Raw genomic sequence first — 26913 nt, forward strand, 5'->3', positions numbered from 1 at the left:
GGAGGGGCGACCACCTCCCATTGGCCCGGCGGCGCCGTCCGTCAAGCCGGCGTCCGGAGGGGGCGTCCCTCTCCGCCCCCCACCCCCCCTGCATCGTCTTCCCAGCCGCTGGCTTCCCAGAGTGCTCCGCGGCCGTGTGGAGCGAGGCCTTGTTCCCGCGTTGAGCCGCCGCTGCCGCCGCCTCCTCCTCAGCTTCAGCCTCCGCGTCAGGCCCGGCCCCGCCGCGCCATGTCGGACTACAGCACGGGAGGACCCCCGCCCGGGCCGCCGCCACCCGCCGGCGGGGGTGGGGGGTCCGGAGGAGCCGGGGGCGCCGGGGGAGGCCCACCACCGGGCCCGCCGGGCGCGGGGGACCGGGGCGGCGGCGGCCCCGGCGGTGGCGGCCCGGGCGGAGGGTCGGCTGGTGGCCCCTCGCAGCCACCCGGCGGGGGCGGCCCGGGAATCCGCAAGGACGCCTTCGCAGACGCCGTGCAGCGGGCCCGCCAGGTGAGGAGGCCGCGGGCCCGAGGGGCGCGCGGGCGGGCGGGGGAGGGGGCGGGGTCACGTGCGCGCGCGCGGGGTCGCGAGGGGGGGGCCGTGGCCGCCACGGGGTCACGTGGGGCGGTAGGCGGGGGCCTGGGCCTCCCCAGAAGCCTGGAGTGGGGCACTCCCCCCGGGGGTGACCCCCTACAGGGGGGAAGGGTCGTCTGGGAGGGGTCACCCAAAAGCGGCCCCAGGGTGTGCAGGGTCCCCTGTAGCGCGGGGACTCACTTTGGGGTTCCCACCCTTTAGGACACTCTCTACTCCTAGAAGCAGGGGTTCCGCCTTCCCAGGAAGGTCTTTCTGTGCTCTCACCTCCCGATCAGGGCAAAGAGCTCTCTTTGCTCCCAACTTGGTCCCTTTCCCTGATCCCCAGGAAGGAGGGACTTTAGGGGGTTAGAAGAGTCCTTCCTCTTGAACATGGAAAGTAGAAAGGGGACCCTGTAGCTGCCAGGCAATGGCCAAGCATTTCATTGAAATGGGGAGGGTAGGCCTAGGGACTGACTCTGATGCTTCAGGTCACTAGCAAGCACCATATTTCTCTTTTGGGGAAAGAAGGGAAGGGTCCCACTGCTGTCTGCTGGGGCTTGATGACTACATGGAGGGTTCACATGCTGATGTGTGACCTCCCCGGCTGCCCCACGGCCTGAGAGGAAGAGGCCCATAGAAAGCGAGGACTTTGCCGCCCTTTCGAAAGGAAACTGACCCGGCTCAGGCCATTGAGTGCTTTCTCAGTCAGAATTGCCCCCAAAGCCTTCAGCACAGGGAGGTCCCATTAGGGGAACGCCCTGTTCCCCTCCCAGTGTGGTCTGTGGCTTTCACCCTAGGCATGTGATAGAGTTCTTAGGTGCAGTTGATAGGATTGCCCCCTCACTCCTCCACCTTCTCTGACTTAACTGAGAAGCAGCTGAAACAAGGGGAGGTGGTGCTCTCTGTTGTGTTGGGATAAGACCCCCATCTGGGCATACCAAGAGTTTAGGCTCCAAGTTTTGTTGTTGTTTTTTTTTTTTAAGTTTTAGAGAGGTTAAAATATAGATCCTCAGCTCATGGTTTGTGTTTCTTTGGAAAACTTGTAGTAATCCTACCAGCATACTCTGGTTTTAAATTGATTGGGTTGGGGTTTATTCTGTGTTGTTTGTGTGTCCAAAATGTAACACGTGTTCCGAAAAGGGACTTTTGTTTTGGTCAAGATGAGGGTTTTAGATGCCTTGAAGCAAACTTCCCTAAGATTTGTTCAACAAAGGAAAGATTTTGAGGGTGTGCTCTTCAGCATCCCATAGGCCCAGGTGCTTGGGCAAGGAAGTGTCTGGAATTTCTCCCTGGTGGAGGGCACCTAAACTTTTGCTCCTTTCATCCCTAGAACAAGTCAGTGTGGGTTATTCTCTGGCCATGAACAGTTTAGGCACAAATTTGATAGAGGAAGGGAGCTTCTTTGAAATTCCTGAATAACTCTGGAACTCTGAAGCCTTAGGTGAAAACTCCTAGAAATGTCTTAACCAACAGTGAAAGTCACCCAGTCGTGTCCAACTCTTTGCAACCCCATGGACTGTACGGTCCATGGAATTCTCCAGGCCAGAATACTGGAGTGGGTAGCCATTCTCTTCTCTAGGGGGATCTTCCCAACCCCAGGATTGAACCCAGGTTTTCCCACATTGCAGGTGGATTTTTTACCAGCTGAGCCACCAGGGAATCCTTAACCAATAGGCTCGTCCCTAAATCCAGGGAATGCCACTCCCAGGCTAGACAGCAAGACCTGTTGGGTATTCAGGAACCAAAGAGGTGAAAGGTTGACCTGAGCAGCATGGAGGCTGGCTTTGGGTGGTAATTCTCCTCTGCTCACAACTTCACTTCTAGATTGCAGCCAAGATTGGAGGCGACGCAGCTACCACAGTGAATAACAGCACTCCTGATTTTGGTTTTGGGGGCCAAAAGAGGCAGTTAGAAGATGGAGGTAACTACCTGCCTTGCTGGAAGGGCTGAGGGCAGAGAGTGAAGTGCCTTTGTTGGAATGTGGTTCAAAGTAGGGGGAGACCGCTGCCATTTGCTGTTTTAAAGCCTCAACCATCCCAGCTTTGTTCTTTTTGTCCGGGCTGCCGTCCTGAAGTATCAGGTGGCTGAGAGGAGGGCAGATTGATTGTGACCAGGTCCAGGTTGTAAGTTTTCAAGATTGTTCCTCCTCTTCTGCTAAGCTAGGGTTCTCTTAAGGTCCCATGTCAGTGCAGTGTGGCTGACCCAGAGGCACGCAGCCTAAACTGTCAACTCACTGATCAGCCTGGCTTCCCCAAGGCAGATTTGGGCCTAAGCTGGAAGGACTGGGGTCACCATCATTTTCCCCCTGTTATAAAGGGCTCTTTATCCCTGAGTGCTGGTGGTGAGATTAGTGAAGACTGCCCCCACCCCTTTGGGGGTTGGTCTCTTATTCTCCTGTCTTGATCTGATGTTGAGGGTTGAGGGGCAGGAGGCTTGTTTGCTAGGACATGTGGCACCAGCATCAGATTTGAGGCAGCTGTGGGTGGGTGGGCAGTGCATCTAACATTTTCTTTTCTTTTCACAGACCAACCAGAGAGCAAGAAACTGGCTTCCCAGGGAGACTGTAAGTCCACTGGGTGACACCGACAGAGGCCGCTTCAGGATCTTAAGAGGTTTTAGCAGTGGGGAGCTGGAAGTACTGAGCATTCAGCACCTCTCCTTTATGGAGGCTCTTGGTGTCCCTCCAGGGCCCATGAGAACCCAGAGCCTGGATCATGAGGCAGCCACCTCTGAGCATGGCTGTTGTGAGACAGCCACGTTGCGCTCACTCAGGGAGGCTCAGAGGCACTGGGATGTAGCTTGTGCCCCCTTGCATGGCAGGAGTGCCCAGGGCATGGTGTTTGGGGTCCCAGAGAGGAGCTGGGCCAATCTGTTCTTTGGGTTTTCTCTTTGCAGCCATGAGTTCTCAACTCGGACCCATTCATCCTCCCCCCAGGTAAGTGGTGGTTTGGAGAGCAAGTCGTTTCCTCGTTGTCTCTGGCCTTTCTTGCTGACTGTAGGGGGGGCTCTGTCTGGGTGCCGCATCATACAGGGCTTTGTCTTACTTTCTGGTTAACCAAGGAGAAGACTGAAAGGCAGAAGGAGCTTCGTTTGTCCTTTCTACTCACTGTCTGTGGGGCCATAGGGAGCCCAGGGCTGTGGTTGTTGGCTGTAATGGGGAAGGGGGTTCTCTGCGCACCTTTGCTTCCTTTGTTGGATGGGGATACTCAGAAGCCCTGCCGTTCTTCCTCCTGGAAAAGGCCGTGGACTGGCCTTGACCACTCACTTGCTTCTGCAGATTCTTGTTCCCTGAGAGGTGGGGTGGGGGTGTGTTCCTATCCTACCTCTTTACCCTAGAGCGTTCTTTCTGTGAAATGCAGTAAAAACAAACTCACTGGAAGAATGAAGTGAAAAAGATACAAAACCGACTTTTTAAGTTAAAATCTGTAGATATTGGATGATGCGGTCAGATTACTGTGAAAGTGTCCCAGGTTCTCACTCTTGCCCTGAGTTGGTAGGCAGCACGGGTCCAGCAGGTCACGCCACCCCAGGCTAAGCCTCTAGTGGTCCAGAGTGGGAAACGGAGGCCCCGAGAGGTTGGGTGGTCTGCTGTGGGGTGAGGGAGGCCCTGTGCCCTTGTCAGACTCTGCTTAGGCCTGTGGTGGCTTGTTCCACATGTCGCAGGAGGCAGGACTTCTGGTTTTGAGGGTCTTTTTTCCAGGAGGCCCTCTGGCTCTTCCGTCCCCTCTGCTGCTTCCTGACTTGAGGCTGAGTCGCATTGTTTCTCTTTGTAGGACTTCAATGACAGAAGAGTATCGGGTCCCAGACGGCATGGTGGGACTAAGTAAGTGTGGGCCACTGTGGTCCAGGGGTGGCCATTAACCCCTGCCCCCTATCCCGCCAGGGCAGTCTCCCAGGAGAGCACCTGCCAACCCGTAGACCTGTGGTCTGAAAGAGCCAGTTATTTTTTTTTCTCTCATTACATATGGTGGAGATACATATTTATATATAGTTTCTTTTGTGGTTGGGAATCCCAAAGATGAGTCTGTTCATGTTTTTTTTTCCTATTGATGCCTCCTCCTCCTCCCCCTGCCCCTCTGACCCAGGCCCAGGCTCTGGGGCAGGTGCGGGAAAGGGTGAGTGGAATGGGCAATGATTGCCTGGACAGCCCCCCAGCCCAGCTCAGAGATTTGGTGAGGGGCACCAGAAGGGGCTCTGCAGAAGCATAGAGGCCACAGGAGCACTGAAGGAGCCTGGTGTGTTGTGCGATTTTTGTTTGTTTTTCGTTTTTGTTATTTTTTTCTTTTATTTTGAAGGAGTTGCTTTGTGCTTACTCTCTCATCCATCCTCTGGGCAGGGGGGCTCTCTGCGCCAGCCTCCCCCCATCCATCTCTACTCTTCTTTTTCTCCACCCAGTCATCGGCAGAGGAGGTGAACAGATTAACAAAATCCAGCAGGACTCAGGCTGCAAAGTCCAAATCTCTCCAGGTAGGGGCACTAGAGCTGGATGGGGATGGGTGCCTATGCTGGGGCTCTTGGCACTTTCTCTCGTGATCCCCTGACAGCCATGCGATTGGATGGAGGTGAAGCAGGCAGGTGTTACTGAGCATTTTCTGTGTGCTGCCTCAGCACAGCACCTCCAGTTTTAGCTGCAGCTCTCGTCTCCCTCTGTTTTCCATGAGCGGGGAGGGCTAGAATCCAGTACAGGGAGCCGCACCCCAGATCCCACTCTGACTGTGTTGGAGCTACAACACTTTGTGGGAAAGTGTGAGGCAGGGGAGCTCCTTAGGAAGGACAGCCTTGAGGTCAGGTCTGGGTTAAAATCCAATCCTGCCTGTGCCTTGGCAGGTACCTGATTTGCAGGGGTTTCTGAGTGCTTGCCCTGCCTGACATGCAGTTCATTGACTGGAAGGTGCTCGCATGGGTGGTGATGGAAGGGGCCCAGTTTGGGACCTTCTGGAATCTGCTGCTCCTTCCATACTATGTTTTCACTAAAAGTTCTGCCTCCTTTGCTGGACTTAAGCTTCTTGATCTTGGCTGTGCATGGAGTACACTCCCAAGTGTTTGGGGAGGTAAACTGATTTGTCAGGGTGCCGTACAGTGGCAGAAGTAGCTGTCGATTGTTCCTGGAAGTCTCATCTCTTTGGAAGGTCCTCCTGGTCGTCTGCCCAAGGCGTTGACTCAAGAAAACACTGACCCTCTCTCCTCCCTTCTCCAGACAGCGGTGGCCTACCTGAACGCAGTGTGTCCTTGACAGGAGCCCCGGAGTCTGTGCAGTAAGTTTCTGGCTGGGCCTGTTGTCATGACAAAGCAGGTGGGCAAAGCCCTCTGGATCCCTTTGAAGTTGAGGGTGACTCCCACACCATGTTCTTCATGCCCTGCCTGCACTGGGGGGCTGCCTGACACAGTGAGTCTCCTGAAATCTGGGAAACCTGGGTCAGAATAGCCCCAGCCCTGGGGATGGGCCCTCTGTCAGGCCTGCAGGTTGGAACTCCCTTTCCTGGGAGCGGAGCTGAGCCTCCAGGCAAGCATTCAGAGAGCACCTATTCTTCCCCTTTCCAGGAAAGCAAAGATGATGCTGGACGACATTGTCTCCCGGGGCCGTGGGGGTCCCCCGGGCCAGTTCCACGACAACGCCAACGGGGGCCAGAACGGCACGGTGCAGGAGATCATGATCCCCGCGGGCAAGGCCGGCCTGGTCATTGGCAAAGGCGGGGAGACCATCAAGCAGCTGCAGGTGAGGGTCCAGGCTCCTCCCATCCCAGGACAGCCTCCTTCCCGCGGCTGTGCCTGTGCACGCCACTGCCCCCCACCACCGAGCCAGAGCCCCTTGTCCTTTTGGACCAGGCGTGACCCCCACCCCCATGCCCCAGGAAGTCCTTGGAGGGCTCAGCACTGATGCCACCCTGGTTGTACAGGAACGGGCTGGAGTGAAGATGATTTTAATCCAGGATGGCTCCCAGAACACGAACGTGGACAAACCGCTGCGGATCATCGGAGACCCTTACAAAGTGCAGGTGGGCGCCCCAGGGCTGAGAGGGTGGTTCTGGGGAGCAGAGAGGACAGTGGGTAGGCTGGAGATTTGGACGCAAGTGGAGAGATTTTCTAGAGCACGGCTCTGAGGTCAGCCCTGGACTCATTCTCTGTTGAGCTCCTTCATAGCCGTCTGTACATGAGCAGGTGGCCTCAACTGGCCTCAGTCCAGAAAGCCGGGGTGCTCACCATGTCCGCCTCTTAGGGCAGTGTATAAAGATCTGGGCAGCCTTGCGTTGGTCCTTAGCTCTGGCCTGTGACCCTAGGGCGTGCAGTGGGGCAGCAGTGTTCGTGTGAGCACCACACTTTGTCTGTTCACAGCAAGCCTGCGAGATGGTGATGGACATCCTGCGGGAGCGTGACCAGGGCGGCTTTGGAGACCGGAACGAGTATGGGTCCCGGATCGGCGGGGGCATCGATGTGAGTGCGGTCCTTGTGGGTGGATGGAGTGGCAGGGGTGGCGGCTGGCTTGTGGACAGCAAGGGGACTGCAGACAGTGACAAAGCCCAGCTGATCCTCCTTCGTCCCGCCCACCCTCAGGTGCCAGTGCCCAGGCATTCTGTGGGTGTGGTCATCGGCCGGAGTGGGGAGATGATCAAGAAGATCCAGAATGACGCTGGTGTTCGGATACAGTTTAAACAAGGTCAGGGGCCAGCTAGGATCTGCTGAGACTCAACTCTTGGGTTCCAAGGCGGGCAGTTTGGCACTGGGGTTAGTGTCTGCAGTGCCTCGTTACTCCCTAGACCAGCAGGACATGCCTTGTCCCCGCTCTGGGGCAGCCCCGTAAGAAAGTGAATGATAGGCAGGCTTCCCAAGTTGAAGAGGAGTGTTTTCCTCTCCTATCAAGCTGTCCTCTCCCTCTCCCCTCTCAAGGGTTCTCCTGACAGGCCACCTGGGCCCCTGGGTGAGATTAGCTCGAGGCCCCAGCCATGGGCTTCTGCCCAGCCCCAGTCGTTTTTGGGGAGGAGGGACTCCCCCGTGCGTTTTGAGAGATTTTTTGTTAGTTCTTGGTTCTGCCAAGTGCAGGAGGGATCCTCATCTGCTCCTGAACATGAGAAAGGCGTCCAGTGGCACTTTGACATATTCCAGACATAGCTCGGGCCAGTGACCGCCGTGAAGAGGCGGTGTTGAGGGTTCGGAGTTGTATGTCTCTTGTAACTGTTTTTTTGCTCTCCTTGCTGCCTCAGACGATGGGACGGGTCCTGAGAAGATAGCGCACATCATGGGACCCCCAGACCGGTGTGAGCACGCCGCGCGGATTATCAACGACCTCCTCCAGAGCCTCAGGGTGGGTGGTGTCAGGTGTGCTGAGTGGGAGGGCTCGAGTGGGGAGGGCCGGCTAGCTGCCTGCATCAACCGTCCCATCTCTTCCCTGTCCTGCAGAGTGGTCCCCCAGGCCCTCCAGGGGGTCCTGGCATGCCCCCAGGAGGCCGAGGTCGAGGCAGGGGACAAGGCAACTGGGGCCCTCCAGGCGGGGAGATGACCTTCTCCATCCCCACCCACAAGTGCGGGCTGGTCATCGGCCGAGGTGAGTGGCTCCTCCACGGGCCCCACCCCTCCCCCCGCTTTCCTCCTGCCCTCCACTCACTGCCCATGGCTCCTGCAGGTGGCGAGAACGTGAAAGCCATAAACCAGCAGACAGGCGCCTTTGTAGAAATATCTCGGCAGCTGCCACCCAACGGAGACCCCAACTTCAAGCTGTTCATCATCCGGGGCTCGCCCCAGCAGATCGACCATGCCAAGCAGCTCATTGAGGAGAAAATCGAGGTGGGCTCAGCTCAGGAGGGGTTCTGGGCACCTGGGCCCAGCTCCTCCTCCTGTTCCACTGATCTTGTCCACTTCTTTCTCCAGGGTCCCCTCTGCCCAGTCGGACCAGGCCCGGGAGGACCAGGCCCTGCCGGCCCCATGGGGCCCTTCAACCCCGGGCCCTTTAATCAGGGCCCACCTGGGGCTCCCCCTCAGTGAGTATTCCTGCGGACTCCTGGGGTGTGGGGGTCACAGTGTTGGCAGGGAGGCCGGCAGGCCCTGTGTCCATGTTCCTCACCACCGAGAAGGCCATTCCACCTTGCAGAGGTGCCAGACACAACCCTGGCCACCTCCTGGTCTGCCCTCCACGTGTAGATCCTATGAATCCTGTGTGGTATACTCGAGGATTGTCACATCCTTGAGTCCACATGGCCTATGTCCCTTGCATCAGTTGTCTAATGCTTTTCCCTGGGCCAGGAGTCTGCAGTTCTACACAAGGGGTGCTCTGGGCCCCCTTCCAGGCTATGGCCGTCCTCTGCAGGGACCCTGGGGTAACCTGGCTCATGTGTCCCTCGTTTTCACCCTCAGTGCTGGAGGCCCCCCTCCTCACCAGTACCCACCCCAGGGCTGGGGCAACACCTACCCTCAGTGGCAGCCGCCTGCTCCTCATGACCCGAGTGAGTATAAGGATCTGAGCAGGGCAGTGGGGAGGGGCCGGTTTCCTGGCCACTGCTTAGCCCGCACGCCCTCTGCCTACAGATAAAGCCGCAGCTGCTGCAGCCGACCCCAACGCCGCCTGGGCCGCCTACTACTCACACTACTACCAGCAGCCCCCAGGTCCCGTGCCGGGCCCGGCACCAGCCCCCGCGGCCCCACCCACCCAGGGTGAGCCCCCTCAGCCTCCACCTGCTGGTCAGTCGGACTACACTAAGGCCTGGGAAGAGTATTACAAAAAGATCGGTGAGTGCGTGGGCCACCGCAGGAGCTCCAGTCAGCCAGGGACGGGTGGGCGAGTGGGTGGCTACATCCCTGCCTGTTCTCTGACCTTGCGGCCTGCCCCCACAGGCCAGCAGCCACAGCAGCCTGGAGCGCCCCCGCAGCAGGACTACACGAAGGCCTGGGAAGAGTACTACAAGAAGCAGGGTGAGCCGGCGGGCCACAGGAGGGGCGCCAGGCATGCCAGCATTCTGGTCCGCTCACCCACCCTCTGCTCCCCCACAGCTCAAGTGGCCACCGGAGGGGGTCCAGGAGCACCCCCAGGTTCCCAGCCAGACTACAGTGCCGCCTGGGCTGAATATTACAGACAGCAAGCCGCTTACTACGGACAGACTCCAGGTCCCGGCGGCCCCCAGCCTCCGCCCACACAGCAGGGACAGCAGCAGGCAAGTGGGAATTGCCACCCTCCTCCTCCTCCTTTCTCCTTCCAACCCCCGGCCACCGTCCATCCTGCCTTAGTGGGTAGCGCCGGAAACCCCTTCCCCTGCGGGGTGTGTCCTTGATGCCTGCAGCGGGGGCCGTGTGGCCAGAGGTCTCCGGGAGCCCCCACAAGCTGGGGGAAGTGTGCGCTGGGTCCAGAGGTTAAAGAAGAGGCCTCTCCGCCGGCCCGCTTGTTCCTGTGTAACGCTGTCGTGATGCTGGGGGAGAGCGCGCAGCAGATAAAAGGAGGAACTGTTGAACTGGTGGGTAGTCCTGGGGGTGGGGGGCAGGCCATCCGCTCAGCCGGAGGTCGCCGCCTGGCTGCTGACTTGCTCACTCACAATCTGGCCACTTGGGAAGAAAATGGATATTTTTGCCCCTCTCTGCATTACTCTCATGGTTTTTGTTCTTTTGATTCTTTTATTTTTAAACCCACGATCTCTCCCCGCGTGTCCAAGTGACTGTGTGTGCTGCCAGCTGCCCCGTGGGGCCCGGCCACAGCTTTGGGGGCCGGGGGCGGCGCCAAGGGGCCCAGCCGCAGGGCCCCCCGCCACGCCCAGGCTCGGCCTCTGCTCTCGCGCCTGCGCCCGCCTCGTGTCCCGGTCTTGTCTGTGAAGTGGGCATGACGATCGCTGCCACCTTCCAACCTACCTCACAGGGGTGTTGTGGGGACACCGTGATCTCTGGTTGTCATGTCGTGATGCGCCGGGAGCTGCCCGCCCGCCTTCCTGAAGACACAGGGCACCCCTCTTCCTGCCCCCCCATCCCTGAGCGCTTCTCTCTCGCTCTCTTGCTCTCTCTTTGCGGCCCCTGCTTCTCCTTCCTGTGTCACTCTCTTCCATCTCAGAGCCAGTCTGACTGCAGCCAGTCCCAGAGCACTGACTAGACAGCTACAAACACATCCTTCCAGCCTGCGCTTGCCACAGGCTTGGGAGAGGGGCTTCCTGGCCCCCTCCTCGCCACTTTCCCCCCAGTCTCCCACCCCGTCCCCCTCCCCGCCCCGTAGTGACCAATTCCTATCTCTTCCCTCTCCGCAGGCTCAGTGAATCGAATGAATGTGAACTTCTTCATCTGTGAAAATCTTTTATTATTTTTTTTCCATTTTGTTCTGTTTGGGGGCTTTTTTTCGTTAGTTTTTTCCTTTTGTTTGTCGAGAGAGCGATGGCTGCCAAGGGGGGTGCCAGGGGAGCCCTCTCTGTGAGTGGCTTGGGGGTCGTGGCACGGGCAGTGCGGGGCTCTCGCTCTCTCGCTCATTCTGTGTGTCTCATATGCTTTTTTCTTTCAAAATTGGGATCCTTCATCTTGAGCCAGCCAGAGAAGATAGCGAGAACTAAATCTCTGCAAAAAAAAAAAAAAATTAAAAAGCAAAACAAAATTTATAAAATTATATATATATATATATAAAAATCTCTATCGTTCCCCACCCCGCCCCAGCCTTCCTGAAACTGCCTCTTTCAGGAGAAAGCAATTCATTCACTCCCTGCGACCACCCTTGGCCCTCTTCATGTTTTTAAAATAAACTTTTAAAAAAGGAAACAAACTCACTCTTGCTATTTCTTTTTAGTTAGAGTTGGAACATTCCTTGGACCAGGTATTGATGTTTAGGAAAGCCCATCCTCCACCCTATGCCAGGCAGCCCCTCCCTCAGCCTGTCTGCTCCTCCTCTCGCTCCTCTTCCACCCAGCTCTGCTCCCCCTCCCCTCACCCCGCTGCCGCTGCCCCTCCTGCCCCCCTGCCCCCAGGACTGGTCTGTCGTGTTTCATCTGTTCAAGAGGACATGGAAACTGAAAACAATTGAGAACAAAACAAAACAAAAAATTGTATGGCAGTTTTTACTTTTTATCGCTCGTTTTTAACTTCACAAATAAATGGTAACAAAACCTCCCCAAGTCTGCCGGGTGCCGTCTCTCTCTCTCTCTCTGTCTCTCTCTCTCTGTCTCTCCCCCCCACCCATAGAGTTTTGAAGCAGATGTTTGTTCTTTATAGATGTTGTAAAAGCCTGATAATGGTGATTGGAAATTATAAGCTTTGTGTTGTATTGGGTTTTTTTCCTTTATTTTTTTTATTTTAAAAAAAGAACAATTCTAAGAGATGATAGTTTTCTGCAGGCGCATTGTGCTTTCCTAACTCTTCACACACACACCCACCCCCCCCATTTTTTGGTTAAATAAAGTGCTTTTTGTCTAAAACTGCGTGCCGGCCGCAGTTGTGTTTCTAGAGGAAACAAGTTGAAGAGGAACAAGGCTTGGCCAATGAGAGTCGGGTGGGGGCCCCCAAAGACTTTGCCTGAAGTCTGATCTTGCAGGAAGGGAGAAGCAGGCAGAGCCCCAGCAGTACAGTCCCCCCTCTTCATCCCCAGCATTTGTCCCACTGGGAACTTGGGGAGCAGGGCACTCAGGAGGGTCCCTGGGGACAGGTGTTCCCATGGATACAGCCTGCCGCTGCTGGCGCAAACCCACACCAAGCTTTGTGTGATCTGGTCCTCGCTGTGGCCTGTTTGGCTGGCGAGCCCTGGGGTGGAAACCTGGCCTATCCAAGGGAAGGACATCTGTCCCAGGGGTAGGCGGCCTCAGGATGTGGACGGGAGATGGGAGAGCGGTCGTGGAGGACCCCTTGAGCTGTCTGGCCCAGGGACGGTCATCCAGAGGCATACTTTGCTGGGAGAGTTCTGGGAGATACGGTCGAATTCCAGTAGGGAAAATCAGATGTCATGGTGTGGGGCTGTTTGCGGCCCTCATGACCTCCCACGTGAGGCTCCTTAGGGACCTACTCCTGTGGGAGTGGCCCCCAGTCAGCCATTTGTGGGCCCAGGAAAGGGGGAAGGCTGTCACCCTGGGGTCACATGGAGCCTCAGCTTAGATTGGAACCCAAGGCTCCCTTAACCATCATCTCACCTCAGGCAGTGAGGTGAGACCACTCTGACCTCTGGGGTGAGGGGAAGTTGGGGCCCCTGGCCCTCTCCCGACTCGCTGCAGGCTTTTGATGACAGCAGCACTTGGCAAAAATGTTCTCTAGAACTTCTGCCAAGATGTAGACAAGGGGTAGCAGAGGGGGTCAGTTCAGAGTAGAGCGAGGTCATGGCCTCCACACCTCTCCCCTGCTACACACACACCAGGGGAGAACAGGTTCCCCTTGCAGTTGCTAGAGCAGGACTGATGGTGCAGCCCCAGGGCCACACGGATGAGGGAAGGGGGAACTGGGTTAGAAAGGCCACGCATTACTGCTGGGCGCTCGGCCGCACAGACTGCATGGGGGTGCTCTCCCCCAGAACAGCCCACGGGATGGGGGTTGTGCCAGGCTGGCTCACCGCCTTCCCACCCCACCCATGGTGCTCCAGGCTCCTTCTCACCCTCGATTTTACCTTTGGTTGTGGGAGGGGACCAGGAATGACACAAAAGTTCTCTTATCTCCGTAGCAATGTATAGGAACTGCGTGGGTCACGTTAAGAATTAAGAGATCCCTACTTTGGGGGATTTCCCTGATGATCCAGTGGTTAAGAATCCAGCTTCCAATGCAGGGGATACAGTTTCGATCCCTGGTCTGGGAACTAAGGTCTCACGCCACAATTGCCGAGTCTGCTCTCAGCCCGAGCTCTGCAACAAGGGAAGTCCACGTGCCACAAGTAGAGAAAGCCTGTGTACCGCAATGAAGACCCAGCACGGCCAAAAATTCAAAGCAAAACAAAGATATTCCTATTTTCTACACCTTGAGGACCCATGGCTGCATTGGAGCTGAGCTGTGGTTGACCGGCTGTCATGATCCTAAATTTTGTAACATGCCACAGAGAAGAAAATGGCAACCCACTCCAGTATTCTTGCCTAGAGAACCCCATGGACAGAGGAGCCTGGTGGGCTACAGTCTATGGGGTTGCAAAGAGTTGGACACGAATGAGCAACCAAACTACCTCCACCATGTTCTAAAACATACTTAATGTTGTGGTTTTGGAGCCATTCTGTTCAGACCTTCAGCATCATCTCTGAGAATCCACACAGCTGTACCCATTCTGCCTAATGGAAGAGATAGAACCCCCCAGTGTGTGTGCTTGGGGAAGCCCAGGCAGGCCCAGAGAGGTCTGGGACCCAGGTAACAGTATAACCTCTGCTCTATTTCAGCTGGACTTGGTCCCCTTGTGGGGGCTGGGATTGGGGTCGGGGGATGGTACTTACATTCGGGAGCAGGTTCTTTTGCTGGTAGAAGGTCAGGACAGGATCATACAGGGTGTAGTACGTCTCCAGGTGCTGGCAGAGGGCCGCCTCACAGTCATCTGCCCAGTGTTCCACCTGGCCCTGGCTCAGGGCTCTCTGCATCATCGTCTCCATCGAACAGTCAAATGTGATAATGACGTTGGGGGCCCAGCCCACCTGGGTGTCTGTGAAAGGGGGCTGGGTGAGGAAGAGGCTGAGTGAGGTGGCCTGTGCCCACCCCTGCCCCGAGATCAGGGATCTAGGGTGGTGCTGCCCCAGTAAAAAATAACCAGCCCCCCTGGGTCTGTTTTACTCTTGTCATTCCAAGTTTTTCTTCTATGTGTTTGTGTTTTGGACAGGTAGGACGTTGGCAGAGCTCATAAGCCAAACAAGACCAGTGGGAAAGGGTGACGAGTCTCCTTGCTGCCCCCAAGCACCCAGTTTCACCCTCCCTGGACGCAATGAAGTTAATCTGTGTCTTGCGTCTCCTTCTGAAACTCTTTGGGCATATACCAAGCAAATTTGGTTCTGATGTTATTTTTCCTGCTTTTTCATGTACATGGTAAAGGCACTGATTTGCCCTTGATTTTATTTACTTAGTAAGCTGGAGATGGTTGTGTATTTGACACACAAGGAAGGTACTGATTATTTAATCACTAGATAGTATTCTGTTCTATTGTTGCTTCGTTTAGTCATTCAGTTGTGTCCAGCTCTTTGGCGACCCCATGGACTGTAGCCCGCTCTGTTCGTGGGATTCTCCAGGCAAGAATACTGGAATGGGTTGCCATTTCCTCCTCAGGGGATCTTCCTCATCCAGGGATGGAACCTGAGTCTCCTGCATTGCAGGCAGATTCTTTACCTCTGAGCTGCCAGGGAAGCCCATTCTGTTGTATGGATGTGTGTCATGATTTACTTAACTGGTTCCTCGTTGATGGATATTTCAATTGAAATTTTCCTTTTAAAGGGCTTCCCTGGTGGCTCAGATGGTTAAGAATCCGCCTGCAATGCAGGAGAACTGGGTTCCATCCCTGAGTCATGAAGATCTCCTGGAGAAGGGAATGGCAACCTCCTCCAGTATTCTTGCCTAGAGAACCTTATGGATAACAGAGGAGCCTGTTGGGCTATAGTCTATCAGGTCGCAAAGAGTCGGACATGACTGAGCAACTAAGCACACACACACATTCCCTTTAAGACGGATTTAAGCAGTTTTCCATTGCTTTCCTCTCTTGCAAGCACTTTGACTGGGGAAAGTACAAGAGTTTCCAGCTCACTGCTGCCCCCTCCTAACTCCAGGGAGACCTCCCAGGTTCTCCAAGGCCACCCAGCTTCATTCATCATAAGAGAAATGCCCATTTCGAATCACTAAGAGGGACTTCCCTGATGGTATAGTGGATAAGAACCTGCCTGCCAATGCAGGGGACATAGGTTCAATCTCTGGTCCAATCCCTGAACCCCACCTCCTAGTTCCTCCAGAATTTCCTTTCGAAATAGAACCTGTCAGCACATTAAAAAACAAAATAGTTCGATGTATGATACAGGGTGCTCGGGGCTGGTGCACCCGATGACCCAGAGGGATGGGATGGGGAGGGAGGTGGGAGGGGGTTCTGAAAGGGGAACACATGTACACCCATGGTGGATTCATGTCAATGTATGGCAAAACCAATACAATATTGTAAAGTTAAAAAATAGATAAACTAATTTAATTAAAAAAAACAACAACAAAAGAACCCCACAACCCAGTGGGATTCATTCTAGGAAAGCAAGAATGGTTCAGTACAATTTATTGTGTTAACTATCTTAACGAAAGAAAAAGTCATATGAGAATCCTTTTAAACAGAGAAAGAGCAATTTAACTGACAAAATTCACACATTCCTGATTTAATTTAAAAAATAAAAAAGGAATTGATAAACATCCTAAGCCAGCATCTTATTTAATGGAAACTTGCTTTCTGAGTAAAGTTGGAAATAAGATAAAACTGCCCACCCTTGGGACTTCCCTGGTGGTCTGATGGCTAAGACTCCACCCTCCCAATGCAGGGGGGTCCAGGTTCAATCCCTGGCAGGGAATGAGATCCCACAGGTCACAACTAAGAGCTTGCATGCTGCAACCAGGCACAGCCAAATAAATATATAAAGTCACAATAAGGAATACCCTGGCAGTTGAGTGGTTAGGGCTCAGTGCTTTCACTGTCAGGGCCCTAGTTGCATCACTGGTCAGAGAACTAAGATCCCACAAGTCAGGCATCATGGCCCAAAAAAACAAAGGCACAATAAAACAAAATAAAAAAATAATTGACAAACCAGGGGGCAGTGGTGGAGGGGGGGGGAGGAATTTTGCAACCTATATTACAAATAGCTAATATATAAAGAGTTCCCAAAATTCAAGAAGAAAAAAAGACCAACAATCCTCTAGGATGGGGAAAAGTGAGCAAAAGATATAAAGAGTGCACTGAAGAAGAAATGAAACTGGCCCAAAGCTTTGGAAAAGATGCCCAGCTTCATTCATCGTAAGAGAAATGCCCGTTTAAAACCACTAAGAGGGACTTCCCTGGTGGTCCAGTGGCTAAGACTCCATGCTCCCAGTGCAGGGGCTCTGGGTTTGATGCCTGGTCAGGGAACTTGATCCCACATGCCACAACTAAGACCCAGTGCAGCCAAATAATTAAATAAAAATTAAAAGAATAAATAAATAAAACCACTAAGAGAAAGAAATAAGTAAATAAAATAAAACTACTAAGAGAGACTTCCCTGATGGTACTGTGGATAAGAACCTGCCAGCCAATGCAGGGGACATGGGTTCAACCCCTGGTCCAAGAAGATCCCACATGCCTCAGAGCAGCTAAGCCCATGCACCACAACTATTGTGCATTCTAGAGCCCGCGAGCACAGAGTCTTAGCGATTGGACCAGTGGGGAAGTCTGAGGAAGACTTCTTGACACTGATGTAAAATCTCAGAGTATACTGTAAAGTTAAACAAAAAATGAAGTCTGGTGTATATGGAATGCTAGTTTTTATGAGGAGGGACACACACTCACCCCTATATTATATTTGCAAAAAGAAACATCAGAACAATCCAAAACTTAATGAAAATGGTTGCATACAGGGAGGGGAGGGCACAGTCGGGGGCAGGGGTGGATCTACTTTTTTATGTGACTTTGAAATCATTAAGTATGCTGCATATGCAAAATTTTAATTAAAAAAAAGCAATCCCTGAATGTTGAAAGCCAAGCTGAAATGAATGAACCCTGTGTCAATGTCATGCCACAAATGCAGGGAGAAAATAATTATCGCTAGGGACCCAGTGTTTTTGTGGTCTGTCCACAGAGTGAGCTATTATAAGGAAAATGAGACAGTGTTAGTTGCTAAGTTGTGTCTGACTATTTGTGACTCTAGGGACTGCAGCCCGCCAGGCTCCTCTGTCCATAGGGTTTCCCAGTCAAGAATACTGGAGTGGGTTTTCATTTCCTTCTCTAGGGAATCTTTCTGACCCAGGGATTGAACCCCAGTCTCTTGCATTGGCAGGCAGATTTTTTACCATTTGAGCCACCAAGGAAGCCCAAGGAAAACCATAGCTGCAAAGAAGTCTTAAACTTCCTATGGTAGTTTAATTCTCAGTAGTTAACATTGGCATGTTACTTATTTGGAAACTATTTTGCATCTAATGGAATAATGCAAATGAGAATATCAGTGGTTTTAGGAAGCAGACTTTTTAAGGAAAAGAGAAAAGTAAAACACTGTGATGTTAAAGTGTGAGCTGGAAACAACAGTATGAACTTGTGACATATATATATATATATATATTTTTTTCCTTTCAAAAGTATGTGTTTTCTGGCCCTGTCTGCTGGAGAGGCCTGGAAACGATGAGCACCCGTAACAATGAGTGCCCCTGGTCCCTAGATGGAACACCACTGCCCAGGGGCCTCCAGGAGAAATGGCTGATTCCAGGGCTGGGCCAGAAATGTGAAAGGTGGGGGTGGGAAGTCTTGCACAGAAAGAAAGCGAGAAGGTGAATATGAAATGGAGCTGTGTCCTGGAGGACACTGTGCAGCATGAGGGAACTCCTAATGGCCCCAAATGAGACACGCTGAATAACAGAAGACCAATTATGACCATCATCAAAAAGTCCACAAACAATAAATGCTGGAGAGGGTGTAGAGAAAAGGGAACCCTCCTACACTGTTGGTGGGAATGTAAATGGGTGCAGGCCACTATGGAGAACAGTATGGCAGGTCCTCAAAAAACTGAAAATAGAGCTACCATAAGACCCAGAAATCCCATTCCTAGGCACATATCTGGAGAAAAGCATAATTCAAAACGTACATACACCTCTATGTTCACAGCAGCCCTATTTACAATAGCCAAGACACGGAAGCAACCTAAATATCCATCTATAAATGAATGGATAAAGAAGATATGGTCCATATATACAATGGAATATTACTCAGTCATAAAAAGGGAAAGAAATAGTAACTTCCCTAGTGGTCCAGTGGCTAAGACTGCACACCCAATGCAGGGGACCTGGGTTTGATCCCTGGCTAGGAAACTAAAATTACACATACCATGCAGTGTGGCCAAAAAATAAAAATTGGAAAAAGAATGAAATAATGCCACTTGCAGTGACATAGATAGACCTAGAGATAATCATACTAAGTGAAGTAAGTCAAAGACAAATATCATATGATATCAGTCATATGTGAAATCTAATTTTTAAAATGGCACAAATGAACATATTTATAAAACAGAAACAGACTTACAGGTATTGAAAACAAACTTATGGATTCCAAAGGGGACATGTGGGGAGGAGGAGAAAGATAAATCAGGAGCTTAGGATGAACATATACACAGTATTGTATACAAGACAGATAAGCAACAAGGACCTACTGTACAGCAAAGGGAACTCTACTCAATATTCTGTAATAATCTATGTCAGAAAAGAATCTGAAAAAGAATGAGTATATATACAAACGAATCATGCTTCTGTACACCTGAAACTAACACAACATTGTAAATCAATTAGACTCCAATAAAATTAAAAAAAAAAAAGAAGACTCACTTTAAATACTTTAAATACACTTATTTTACTGAGATGGTAAGGATGCAAGAGAACAAAACATAGGAAGACAAAATAATGAGCCTCACTGTCACCATTGGAGGCAGCTAGGACACCCCCAACCGCTCAGTCTGAAAATGGGCTCTTGGAAGAGAGAAGATGAGCTTGTGTCCCAATTGTCTGGCAGGAACCAATATATTTCAAATAGCCCTCGTTAAGGAAGGACATTCCTTCTTTAAGGGAAGAATGTCAGCTAATTGATGTGGGGGAAACAAATGACTGAAAGTTACACATTTCGAATTGATTCAGAATATGAAGTTACTGATTCCAATCAGCAATGAATGAATCTGTAAAATAAGGGGCCGGCGGGGGTGTGTTACAGCAGCCCCTGATTGACCCTCTATCTTAAATTTGTGAGGGCTGTCACACCAAGTACCACAGTCTGGTGACTCCAGCCACAGAAATTCCATTTCCTGGAGACTTCCCTGGTGATCCAGTGGTTGAGAATCTGTCAAGGCAAGGGACAAGGGTTCGATCCCTGGTCCGGGAATTCAGATCCACATTCTGCAGAACAATTGAGCCTGTTCACCGCAAAGACTGAGCCTGTTCTCTAGAGCCTGGGAGCCTCAACTACTGAAGCCTGCCTGCTTCAGTTGCTAGAGCCTGTGCTCTGTAACAAGAGAAGGCGCCTCAATGAGAAGCCTGCGCACCACAACTAGAGAAAAACATACTCACAGTAACCAAGACCCATAGCAGCCAAAAATAAATTTTTTTAAAAAAAGAAATTCCACTTCTTCACAGTCCTGGAGACTAGAAATCTGAAACTGAGGTGCTAGCAGGATGGAGTCCTTCAGAAGCCTCTCTCCTTGGCTTGTTTTCTCCCTGTGTCCTCAGTGGCCATTCTGTCCACGTGTAAATCTCCTCTTCTTAAAAGGACACCTTCTTAAAAGGACATATTGAGTTAGGACCGAGACAAAGCAACCGATCACAGTGGGCCAACCTTACTTCAATCCCAATTAAGACAAGACGTGAAAAGAAAAAGATTTTGAGGTGTTCACAGGAATTTCCATAATGATTGATTATTTCACGACATGGAGGATATTAAGGTGTGATAATGGAAGCATGATACAATTTTACAAAAGCCTTCACTTTTCAGGAAATATGTACTAAAATATTCATGGATTAAAGAGAAAAGAACAGGGACTTGCCTGGTGGCCCAGTGACTAAAAACTCCACTCTCAGCGCAGGAGGCATGGGGTTGGGGAACTAGATCCCACAGGCTTCAACTAAGAGTTCTCTAGCCACAACAAAAAATCCCGCCTCCTGCAAGGAAGACTGAAGATCCCACATGCTGCCACTAAGACCCAGCACAGCAAAACAAATTTTTTTTTTTTTCAAGAATTAAGGACCCACTCCAGCTTCCTTAGTGGCTCAGACAGTAAAGAATCTGCCCTCAATGCAGGAAACCTGGGTTCAATTCCTGGGGCAGGAAGATTCTCCTGGAGAAGGGAATGGCTACCCACTCTAGTATGCTTGTCTGGAGAATTCCATGGTGGGCTACAGTCGATGGGGGTCTCAAAAGAGTCAGACCCGACTGAGCAACTACGCCTGCCAATGCAGGGGGCATGAGTTCCATCCCTGATCAGGAAGATCTCAAATGCGGAGGAGCAACAAATCCTGGGAGCTGCAACTGCTGAAGCCCTAGAACCTGTGCTCTGAAACGATAAAAGCCTGAGGACCGCAACAAAGAGTAGCCCCCACTGTCTGCGACTGGAGAAAAAGCCCCCTTGCAGCAACGAAGACTCAGCACTGCCATAAATAAATAAAGAAATTTCAAAAAATGTTCATTGACTGACTTGAGTCCACGTTTCACTGCCTGCACTACTATTTAAGGCTTTGAATTCTATCCACTTCCCTTTTCTACTTTTTTTTTTTTTAAAGGTAATGGTAGCGGTTTGGGAAATGGAAAGTGGATGTCACTTGCCATGGAGGTGACTGTGAAAACGAATACAAACCAGGGCTGATGGGCTGGTTCTGATATTGGGAGCAAATTGCATGAGACGTGGCCCTTCCTCGGAGCCAGATGAAGGGTCCGGCAGGACCTCTCCACCATCTCGGCAACTTCCTGTGAGGCTATACTTAGGAAAAAGTTTGAAAACACATGTCATTATTGTAAAACCTACTTCTGGAACTTCCCTGGTGGTCCAGTGGTTGAGACTCCATGCTTCCAATGCAGAGGGCATGGGTTCCATCCCTGGTGGGGGAACTAAGATTCCCACATGCCTCAAGGCCAAAAACTTAATAATAAAACATTCTCTTGTGAATTTCCCCAAATCATTGGTCTCACAGTATAGGTGATCCTTGGGGAGAAACATGAGCCCCCATAAGTGAGCCTTCTGTCCCTGGGCATCCTGGGGAGACTGTTCATGGATCTGCACAACCCGACCTGATGCAGATAGTCAGGGCTACTGGTGTCTGGTCTGGTCTGGCCCACTGGCCCTCAAGCCTAGTGCTTCCTGGGGGCTTCCTGTGTGCTCATTCAACAGACGCTGCTTGGGGACTTCTCTGGCGGTCCAGTGGTTAAGACTCTGCATTCCCGCCTCCAGGGGGCACAGGTTCAATCCCTTGTGGGGGAATTAAGATCCCACATGCCAAAAAAGTAAAAAACAACAAAAGTAACAACAACAACAAACAGATGCTTCTTGCCAGGAGCCAGGCCAAGTTCTAGACAAATGGCCAAGGACCCCTCGGTTCCCCAGAGCGTGTATGCTCAGGATGGGGGCAGATGTGACTGCAGTCAACTCAGACATGACAGTTTCCCTGCATCAGCCTCACTCGCAGTGAGGAGATGCTGGTGTTATTTCGTGCACAGACGAGGAAACATGCTGAGAGTGCTGACCCAGAGTGGACACGTGGAGACAGCAGCTGAGTGTGACCTCATTCCCGGTCTCAAGGGCTCTAAGGCCAGCATGTGAACTAGGCTAGCCCACTGCCACCCACAGAGTAGGGGCCAACCTCAGAGAATGTTCCCTGCTTGGGCCTCAGTTTTCCTGTCTGTAAAATAGGGATGCCTGTCTTCTGGGAATGCCGAGGCAGTGTCTAGCTCTGGCTTCCTGTCAATTTCAGCACCTTTGTCCCCCCAACAGCACAGAGAAAGCAGGAAGGATAAAGGGAAGTTCTTCTTGTTGTGGAGCTTCAGCCTCAAGCCAGACTCACTGCTCCAACTCACACCAGCCAGAGTGGCCTGAAACAGGCTCGAAAGCCCTGCGGGATCAGGGCTGCAGGTCTAAGCTGGGTGGCTCCGGGGACGCCTTTTAATGCAGACCCTAGATGGACCCTAAGGCAGGGGGCCAGATGGCTCACAAAGATCAAAATTCTCTGTAAAGAAAACCCACTCTTGGGACTTCCTTGGTGGTCCAGTGGCTAAGCCTCAGCACTCCCTATACAGGGGACCCAGGTTCCATCGCTGGTCAGGGAACTAGATCCCACATGCCACAACTCAGAGTTCTACATGCCACAACTAAAGATCCTGAATACCACAACTAGGCCTGGCACACCCAAAATAAATAAATAAATAAATGAATATCTATCTATCTATCTATCTATCTCTATATCTATCTATCTATCTCTCTCTCTCTATATATATATATATATTATAAAAAAGAAAGAAAACCCACTCTTGGAAATTCCCTGGTGGCCCAGTGGTTAGGACTTCTAGCTTTCACTGCTGAGGGCATGGTTCAGTCTCTGGTCAGGGAACTAAGATCTCGTTTATTTTCATTTTCTCACTTCTTAGAGCCATACAGGTACCAGAGAAAAGCACGTGTGCTGTGCTTCTTAGCATGAAGCCACCACACAAGCAGGATCCTAAATGGGCCTCTGTAAAGGAGAGGGAGCGGGTGGGTATGGGGGGCCGGTAGGGAAAAGAGGAAGCACATCCCGTCCACGTATTAAAACTGGAGCCCTGGTCCTGCCTTGGCTGCCTGAATGGTGTGACCCGGGCTAGCTCCCTGATCCCTCTGTGAAAAAGCAGGGTGCCTGGAACGTTCCGGAAGATCAGAGTTCATCTGTGCAGAGTGTGGAGAACAGTGCTGGGCTGGTGAAAAACTCCAGAGGACTTCAGGCTGCAGTTGCCATGGGGACCAGCAGGCTCTCATGTTGCCAAGTCAGGCATTTTTTTCAGGAGGAGCCGGGAGTTTTCATGTGGCATCTCCGGATTTTTGAAGGTTGGCCACGAATTTTAAAAAAAAGTGTGAAATGCTGAATAGTCCAAACTGAACATGTCAGTGGATCACGAGGCCCTGGGGGTTTTGCAGCCTCTGTCCTGATGCTTTGTGACCACCTGTGGAGACCATCCAGCTGGCATGGGTGACTGGGTGTCTACTCTAGGCCAGGTGCTGGCTAGAGTCATTCATTAGCTCGGCCTCTGCCCTCTGAGCTCCCAGACCTGGAGAGGGAGCCCACTATTTGCCTTTTACCTTCATCACAACGATCTGGACAAAACTGCTTCAGTAGAGGTGCATACAGAGGGCAGGGTAGGGGGCGGGGGGGAAGCCCCCTGAGACCTTTGTCTGTTTTCTTCCCCGTGCTTGGCACCTGAATGCATTTCTACCTAATTCAACAAGCCAGCAAGTCCCAGGAAAGCCTGGAGGCCCCTAGCCTGCCACAGTTTCTCTTTTCCTGCCTGGCGTGCTGCAGTCCCTGGGGTCGCAAAGAGTGGGACGTGACTTAGAGACTGATCAACAACCTCTCTGGGATGTCATTCTGTTTTCTATTCTTCACTGCACTTATCGCTACCAGAAATTCTGTTGTATTTTGCATGGAACATATTGCTGGTCCCTGTCCCATGTGTCTGGTGAAGTTCAGAGAACTTAGCTTGTCCTCAAGAAATATTTTGGGCACAGGAGGTTGAATAAATGGATAAGTGGAGAGCTACAGTCCATCTTTACGACCCAGAGGGGATGCTAAGCCCGCCTGCCACTCAGTGGGCACATAGTTTGTCTACCAGTTGCCAGGGACTGTGTGGAAAGTGCAAGTGTTAGTCACTCAGTTGTGTTTGACTCTCTGCCATCCCATGGACTGTAGCCTGCCAGGCTCCTCTGTACATGGAATTCACCAGGCAAACATACTGGAGTGGGTAGCCATTCCATTCCCCAGGGGAATCTTCCTGCCCCAGGGATTGAACCCAGGTCTCTTGCGCTGCAGGCAGATTCTTTACTGTCTGAGCCACCAGGGAAAGGACTGACTGTGTGTGAAGATGTTAAAATGACTTTGTCCTCACCCTTGAAGAGCTCACCTGGGGGTCTAGACACTTCCAACCATCTCCCGACAATCCCCTAGTTAACACAAGACTCCATTTCCCTGTCATCAGCTCCTCTCGCCTGGCATCTCCATCAGAGGTGGGGACAAAGCCTGGTTTCACATCCTCTCGGGGTCACTCACAAAGCGCTCAAACTCCTTGGCCTGCCTCAGCTCCTGGGGGAAGCTGTCAATGAGAAAGCCCCGGTTCTCTGGGCAGGACAGCATGCAGACGCCCGATCACATCAAGGATGACTCCCTGGGGAGGGAAGGGGTGGCTGCATTCAGTCCCTGGGGGGCCGCTCACCTAAGAGGTCATCTAGGCAAGTTTTGGTGAATTCGGGGGAACATTTGCTGGGTGCCCTGGATCCTGAGTCGGCTCTGATGAGCTGGGGTCTCGGGGCACTTCTGAGAATGGGGCTCAACTACTGTCTGCTGGGGGTGGGGGCACGTCTGCCCCACACCAGGCTTGTTGGGCTCCTTTGCTCATCACTATCACGAGGAACTGGGACTGATTGTGAGGAACTGGGGGCAGAAGGGGCCACTGACAACATGCCCAAGGTCACAAAGTGAATAAATACTAGCTAAGTTTACTTAGGGCTTCCCAGGTGGCTCAGCAGTAAAGAATCCCCTTCCAATGCAGGAGACCAGGGTTTGATCCCTGGGTTATGAAGATCCCCTGGAGGAGGAAATGGCAACCCACTCTGGTGGGTTGCCTGGTAAACCCCAAGGACAGAGGAGCCTGGAGGGATACAGTCCGTGGGGTCTCAAAGAGTCTGACACAACTTAGTGACTAAAATAACAATAAAAGTTTACTAAGTGCGTCTTAAGGGCCAGGCACTCTGCCAAGCCCTTTATAGGAACGAAGTCATTCACCCCACACCCCAGGCTTCTGCTGAGGGTCCAGCTGCTCTAACATTTTACAGTTGAGGACACAGAGGCTCGGTTGACAAAGCAGCAGCCAGTGGCCCCTGCCCTCAAGAAGCCCCTTGGCTCCTACAGGATCCTCCTGGGAAGCTCCTCCCAATGGGCCCCCTCATCCCTCTGCTGCCGTGCCCGGGAGCTCTCACTGTGGACACCAGGATCCCCTGCAGCATGAGGTCATGGATCTTCCGGCCCCGCCGGGTGTCCTGTTGGGCCTCCTGCTGCAGCAGCTGGCCCAGCCCCATGTGGCAGAAGCCATACTTGGTTGCCATGTATTTGCACTGTGTCCCTTTGCCGCAGCCTGGATCGCCCATCACAAAGACGATCGGGGGGACTTAAGGATGTCTGCAGTGCCCGAGGAAGAGGGACGGGGGGAGAGGGGTTGGTGCCTGTAGGGGCCAGTTGGTGCTGAGGTGATTGTGTCCACAGCTATAGTGGGTGACGCTGGACACATGTCTGCTGGCAGACCTATTTCTGCCCTAGGGTGGTATCTGGGGGTTCGTGTCCACACCCAGTGATATATCCAGGCACGGCACCCATTAATACTGCTACAGGTCATGTGGATGAGGTGTGAACCCAAGCAGGTCAGGCCCTTTGCATGCAGCATCTCCTTGAAGCATCACCATGGCCCCATCACCCCTTTTTACAGTTGAGGAAACTGAGGCTCTGAGACGGACGAGGACTTGTCCACTCCTCCAGTCTCATCCCATATCACCCTCCCCTTTCTTTACTGTGTCCAGCCCAGTGGCCTCCTTTCGGACCCTTGTACTCATCACCTCCCTGTTGCTCCTCCCCCACCCCCAACCCCGCTGGAATTCCATACCGCAGTCCCTTCAGGTTGCAGCTCACCCTTCAGGTCTTCTCTAATCTCTGTCTAAAGAGCCTCCCACCCCATTGTTCCCAGTCTCAAAACCCTAATTCCCCACCACTACACAAAAAGAACCCGATTTCCTCCAGCAATGGCCACTATCAGTAATGAGTTTGCCCATTTACTTGTTGTTTGTCTCCCCTGCCAGATTATGTACTACAAGAGGACAGAATCTGTTTGTCGTCCTTGTCCCTGTATTTCTAGTACTTGGCATGGTTTCTGACATAATCGTAGGAAGTGAGGAATAGATAAATGTCCATAACTATCAGACACATCTATGGAGACCTGTAGTTTAGAGTGCTGGCTTCTTACATTCCCCATGGACTTCAAAGAACCCAGCGCAGCAGGTGCTAAAAGTGAAAGTCACTCAGTCGTGTCTGACTCTTTGCGACCTCATAGACTGTATAGTCCATGGAATTCTCCAGGCCAGAATACTGGAGGGGGTAGCCTTTACCTTCTTCAGGGGATCTTTCCAACCCAAGGATCGAACCTAGGTCTCCCGCATTGCAGGCGGATTCTTTACCAGCTGAGCCACAAGGGAAGCCCAGCAGGTGCTAAAGTGGATCACTGAATACCTGACCCTGAGCATGCGCAGTTGTGTTACTATAAGGTAGGGGGCAGGGAGGAGGGGCGTGTGCACACCTGGACTTGGGGGGGGGGGGGTTACCTGCATTCTCCCGCCCTTCACAACCTCCTTCCCTTCTCCCGAGTAAGCCAGCCACCCCCGCGATGTTCCCCTTCTTCTGGGGCCTCAGGGGCCTGCCCATCTGGGGCAGCTTGGACTTGCACAAACCCAACCCGCCTGCGGCCCGTGGGGTGATCGCGCTCCATCCCCTACACAGGCCCTGACCCCTCCTGGTTCGGTT

General features: G+C 52.4%; 2 protein-coding genes across 10 annotated transcripts; one reads left to right on the forward strand and one right to left on the reverse strand.

The window, feature by feature from the left end:
* Positions 1 to 104: 104 nt before the first annotated feature.
* On the forward strand, positions 105 to 11912 carry KHSRP (KH-type splicing regulatory protein). Of its 4 annotated transcripts, none has more exons than XM_081499362.1 (20): positions 105 to 486; positions 2374 to 2470; positions 3074 to 3112; positions 3445 to 3484; positions 4323 to 4372; positions 4945 to 5016; positions 5747 to 5804; positions 6091 to 6265; positions 6447 to 6545; positions 6883 to 6981; positions 7102 to 7204; positions 7749 to 7849; positions 7945 to 8089; positions 8168 to 8328; positions 8413 to 8522; positions 8896 to 8984; positions 9067 to 9267; positions 9373 to 9450; positions 9529 to 9693; positions 10767 to 11087. In XM_081499362.1, exons 1-20 carry the CDS (start codon positions 229 to 231, stop codon positions 10922 to 10924), a joined length of 2298 nt encoding a protein of 765 aa, XP_081355488.1. In that variant the 5' UTR covers positions 105 to 228; the 3' UTR covers positions 10925 to 11087. The 4 variants fall into 4 exon arrangements, 3 of the variants coding, with proteins under 3 accessions (XP_081355488.1, XP_081355489.1, XP_081355490.1); XR_014056511.1 differs by lacking the exon at positions 10767 to 11087 and adding an exon at positions 11466 to 11912 and having other exon boundaries at positions 143 to 486; positions 9529 to 9986; XM_081499364.1 differs by having other exon boundaries at positions 143 to 486; positions 9529 to 9689; positions 10761 to 11087.
* LOC145509878 (adenylate kinase isoenzyme 1-like) lies at positions 10790 to 26869 on the reverse strand. 6 transcript variants are annotated; one of them, XR_014056515.1, is made up of 4 exons: positions 26715 to 26869; positions 24400 to 24514; positions 13890 to 14092; positions 10790 to 11061 (listed from the first exon to the last, which is right to left on the reverse strand). XR_014056515.1 is itself a non-coding variant. In XM_081499378.1 (4 exons), exons 2-4 carry the CDS (start codon positions 24481 to 24483, stop codon positions 11005 to 11007), a joined length of 357 nt encoding a protein of 118 aa, XP_081355504.1. In that variant the 5' UTR covers positions 24484 to 24514; positions 26715 to 26869; the 3' UTR covers positions 10790 to 11004. The 6 variants fall into 6 exon arrangements, 3 of the variants coding, with proteins under 3 accessions (XP_081355504.1, XP_081355503.1, XP_081355505.1); XR_014056513.1 differs by having other exon boundaries at positions 24254 to 24514; XR_014056516.1 differs by having other exon boundaries at positions 13890 to 14105; positions 24254 to 24514.
* Between the last annotated feature and the right edge of the window lie 44 nt (positions 26870 to 26913).

This window comes from Giraffa tippelskirchi, chromosome 6 (assembly GCF_054371585.1).
Source record: "Giraffa tippelskirchi isolate mGirTip1 chromosome 6, T2T-mGirTip1v1.2.pri, whole genome shotgun sequence".
Taxonomy (NCBI): domain Eukaryota; kingdom Metazoa; phylum Chordata; class Mammalia; order Artiodactyla; family Giraffidae; genus Giraffa; species Giraffa tippelskirchi.

Excerpts from the sequence above, each read along its gene's own strand:
- KHSRP (XM_081499362.1), top strand. The coding sequence starts at position 229 with ATGTCGGACTACAGCACGGGAGGACCCCCGCCCGGGCCGCCGCCACCC. Across the intron at positions 487-2,373 it reads CCGTGCAGCGGGCCCGCCAG|ATTGCAGCCAAGATTGGAGG; the intron begins GTGAGGAGGCCG and ends CTTCACTTCTAG. Across the intron at positions 6,546-6,882 it reads GAGACCCTTACAAAGTGCAG|CAAGCCTGCGAGATGGTGAT; the intron begins GTGGGCGCCCCA and ends GTCTGTTCACAG.
- LOC145509878 (XM_081499377.1), bottom strand. The coding sequence starts at position 26,814 with ATGGGCAGGCCCCTGAGGCCCCAGAAGAAGGGGAACATCGCGGGGGTG. Across the intron at positions 14,093-26,714 it reads TGAAGGGCGGGAGAATGCAG|ACACCCAGGTGGGCTGGGCC; the intron begins GTAACCCCCCCC and ends CCCCTTTCACAG. Across the intron at positions 11,062-13,889 it reads AAAAGAACCTGCTCCCGAAT|AGATTTAGTTCTCGCTATCT; the intron begins GTAAGTACCATC and ends TTTTTTTTGCAG.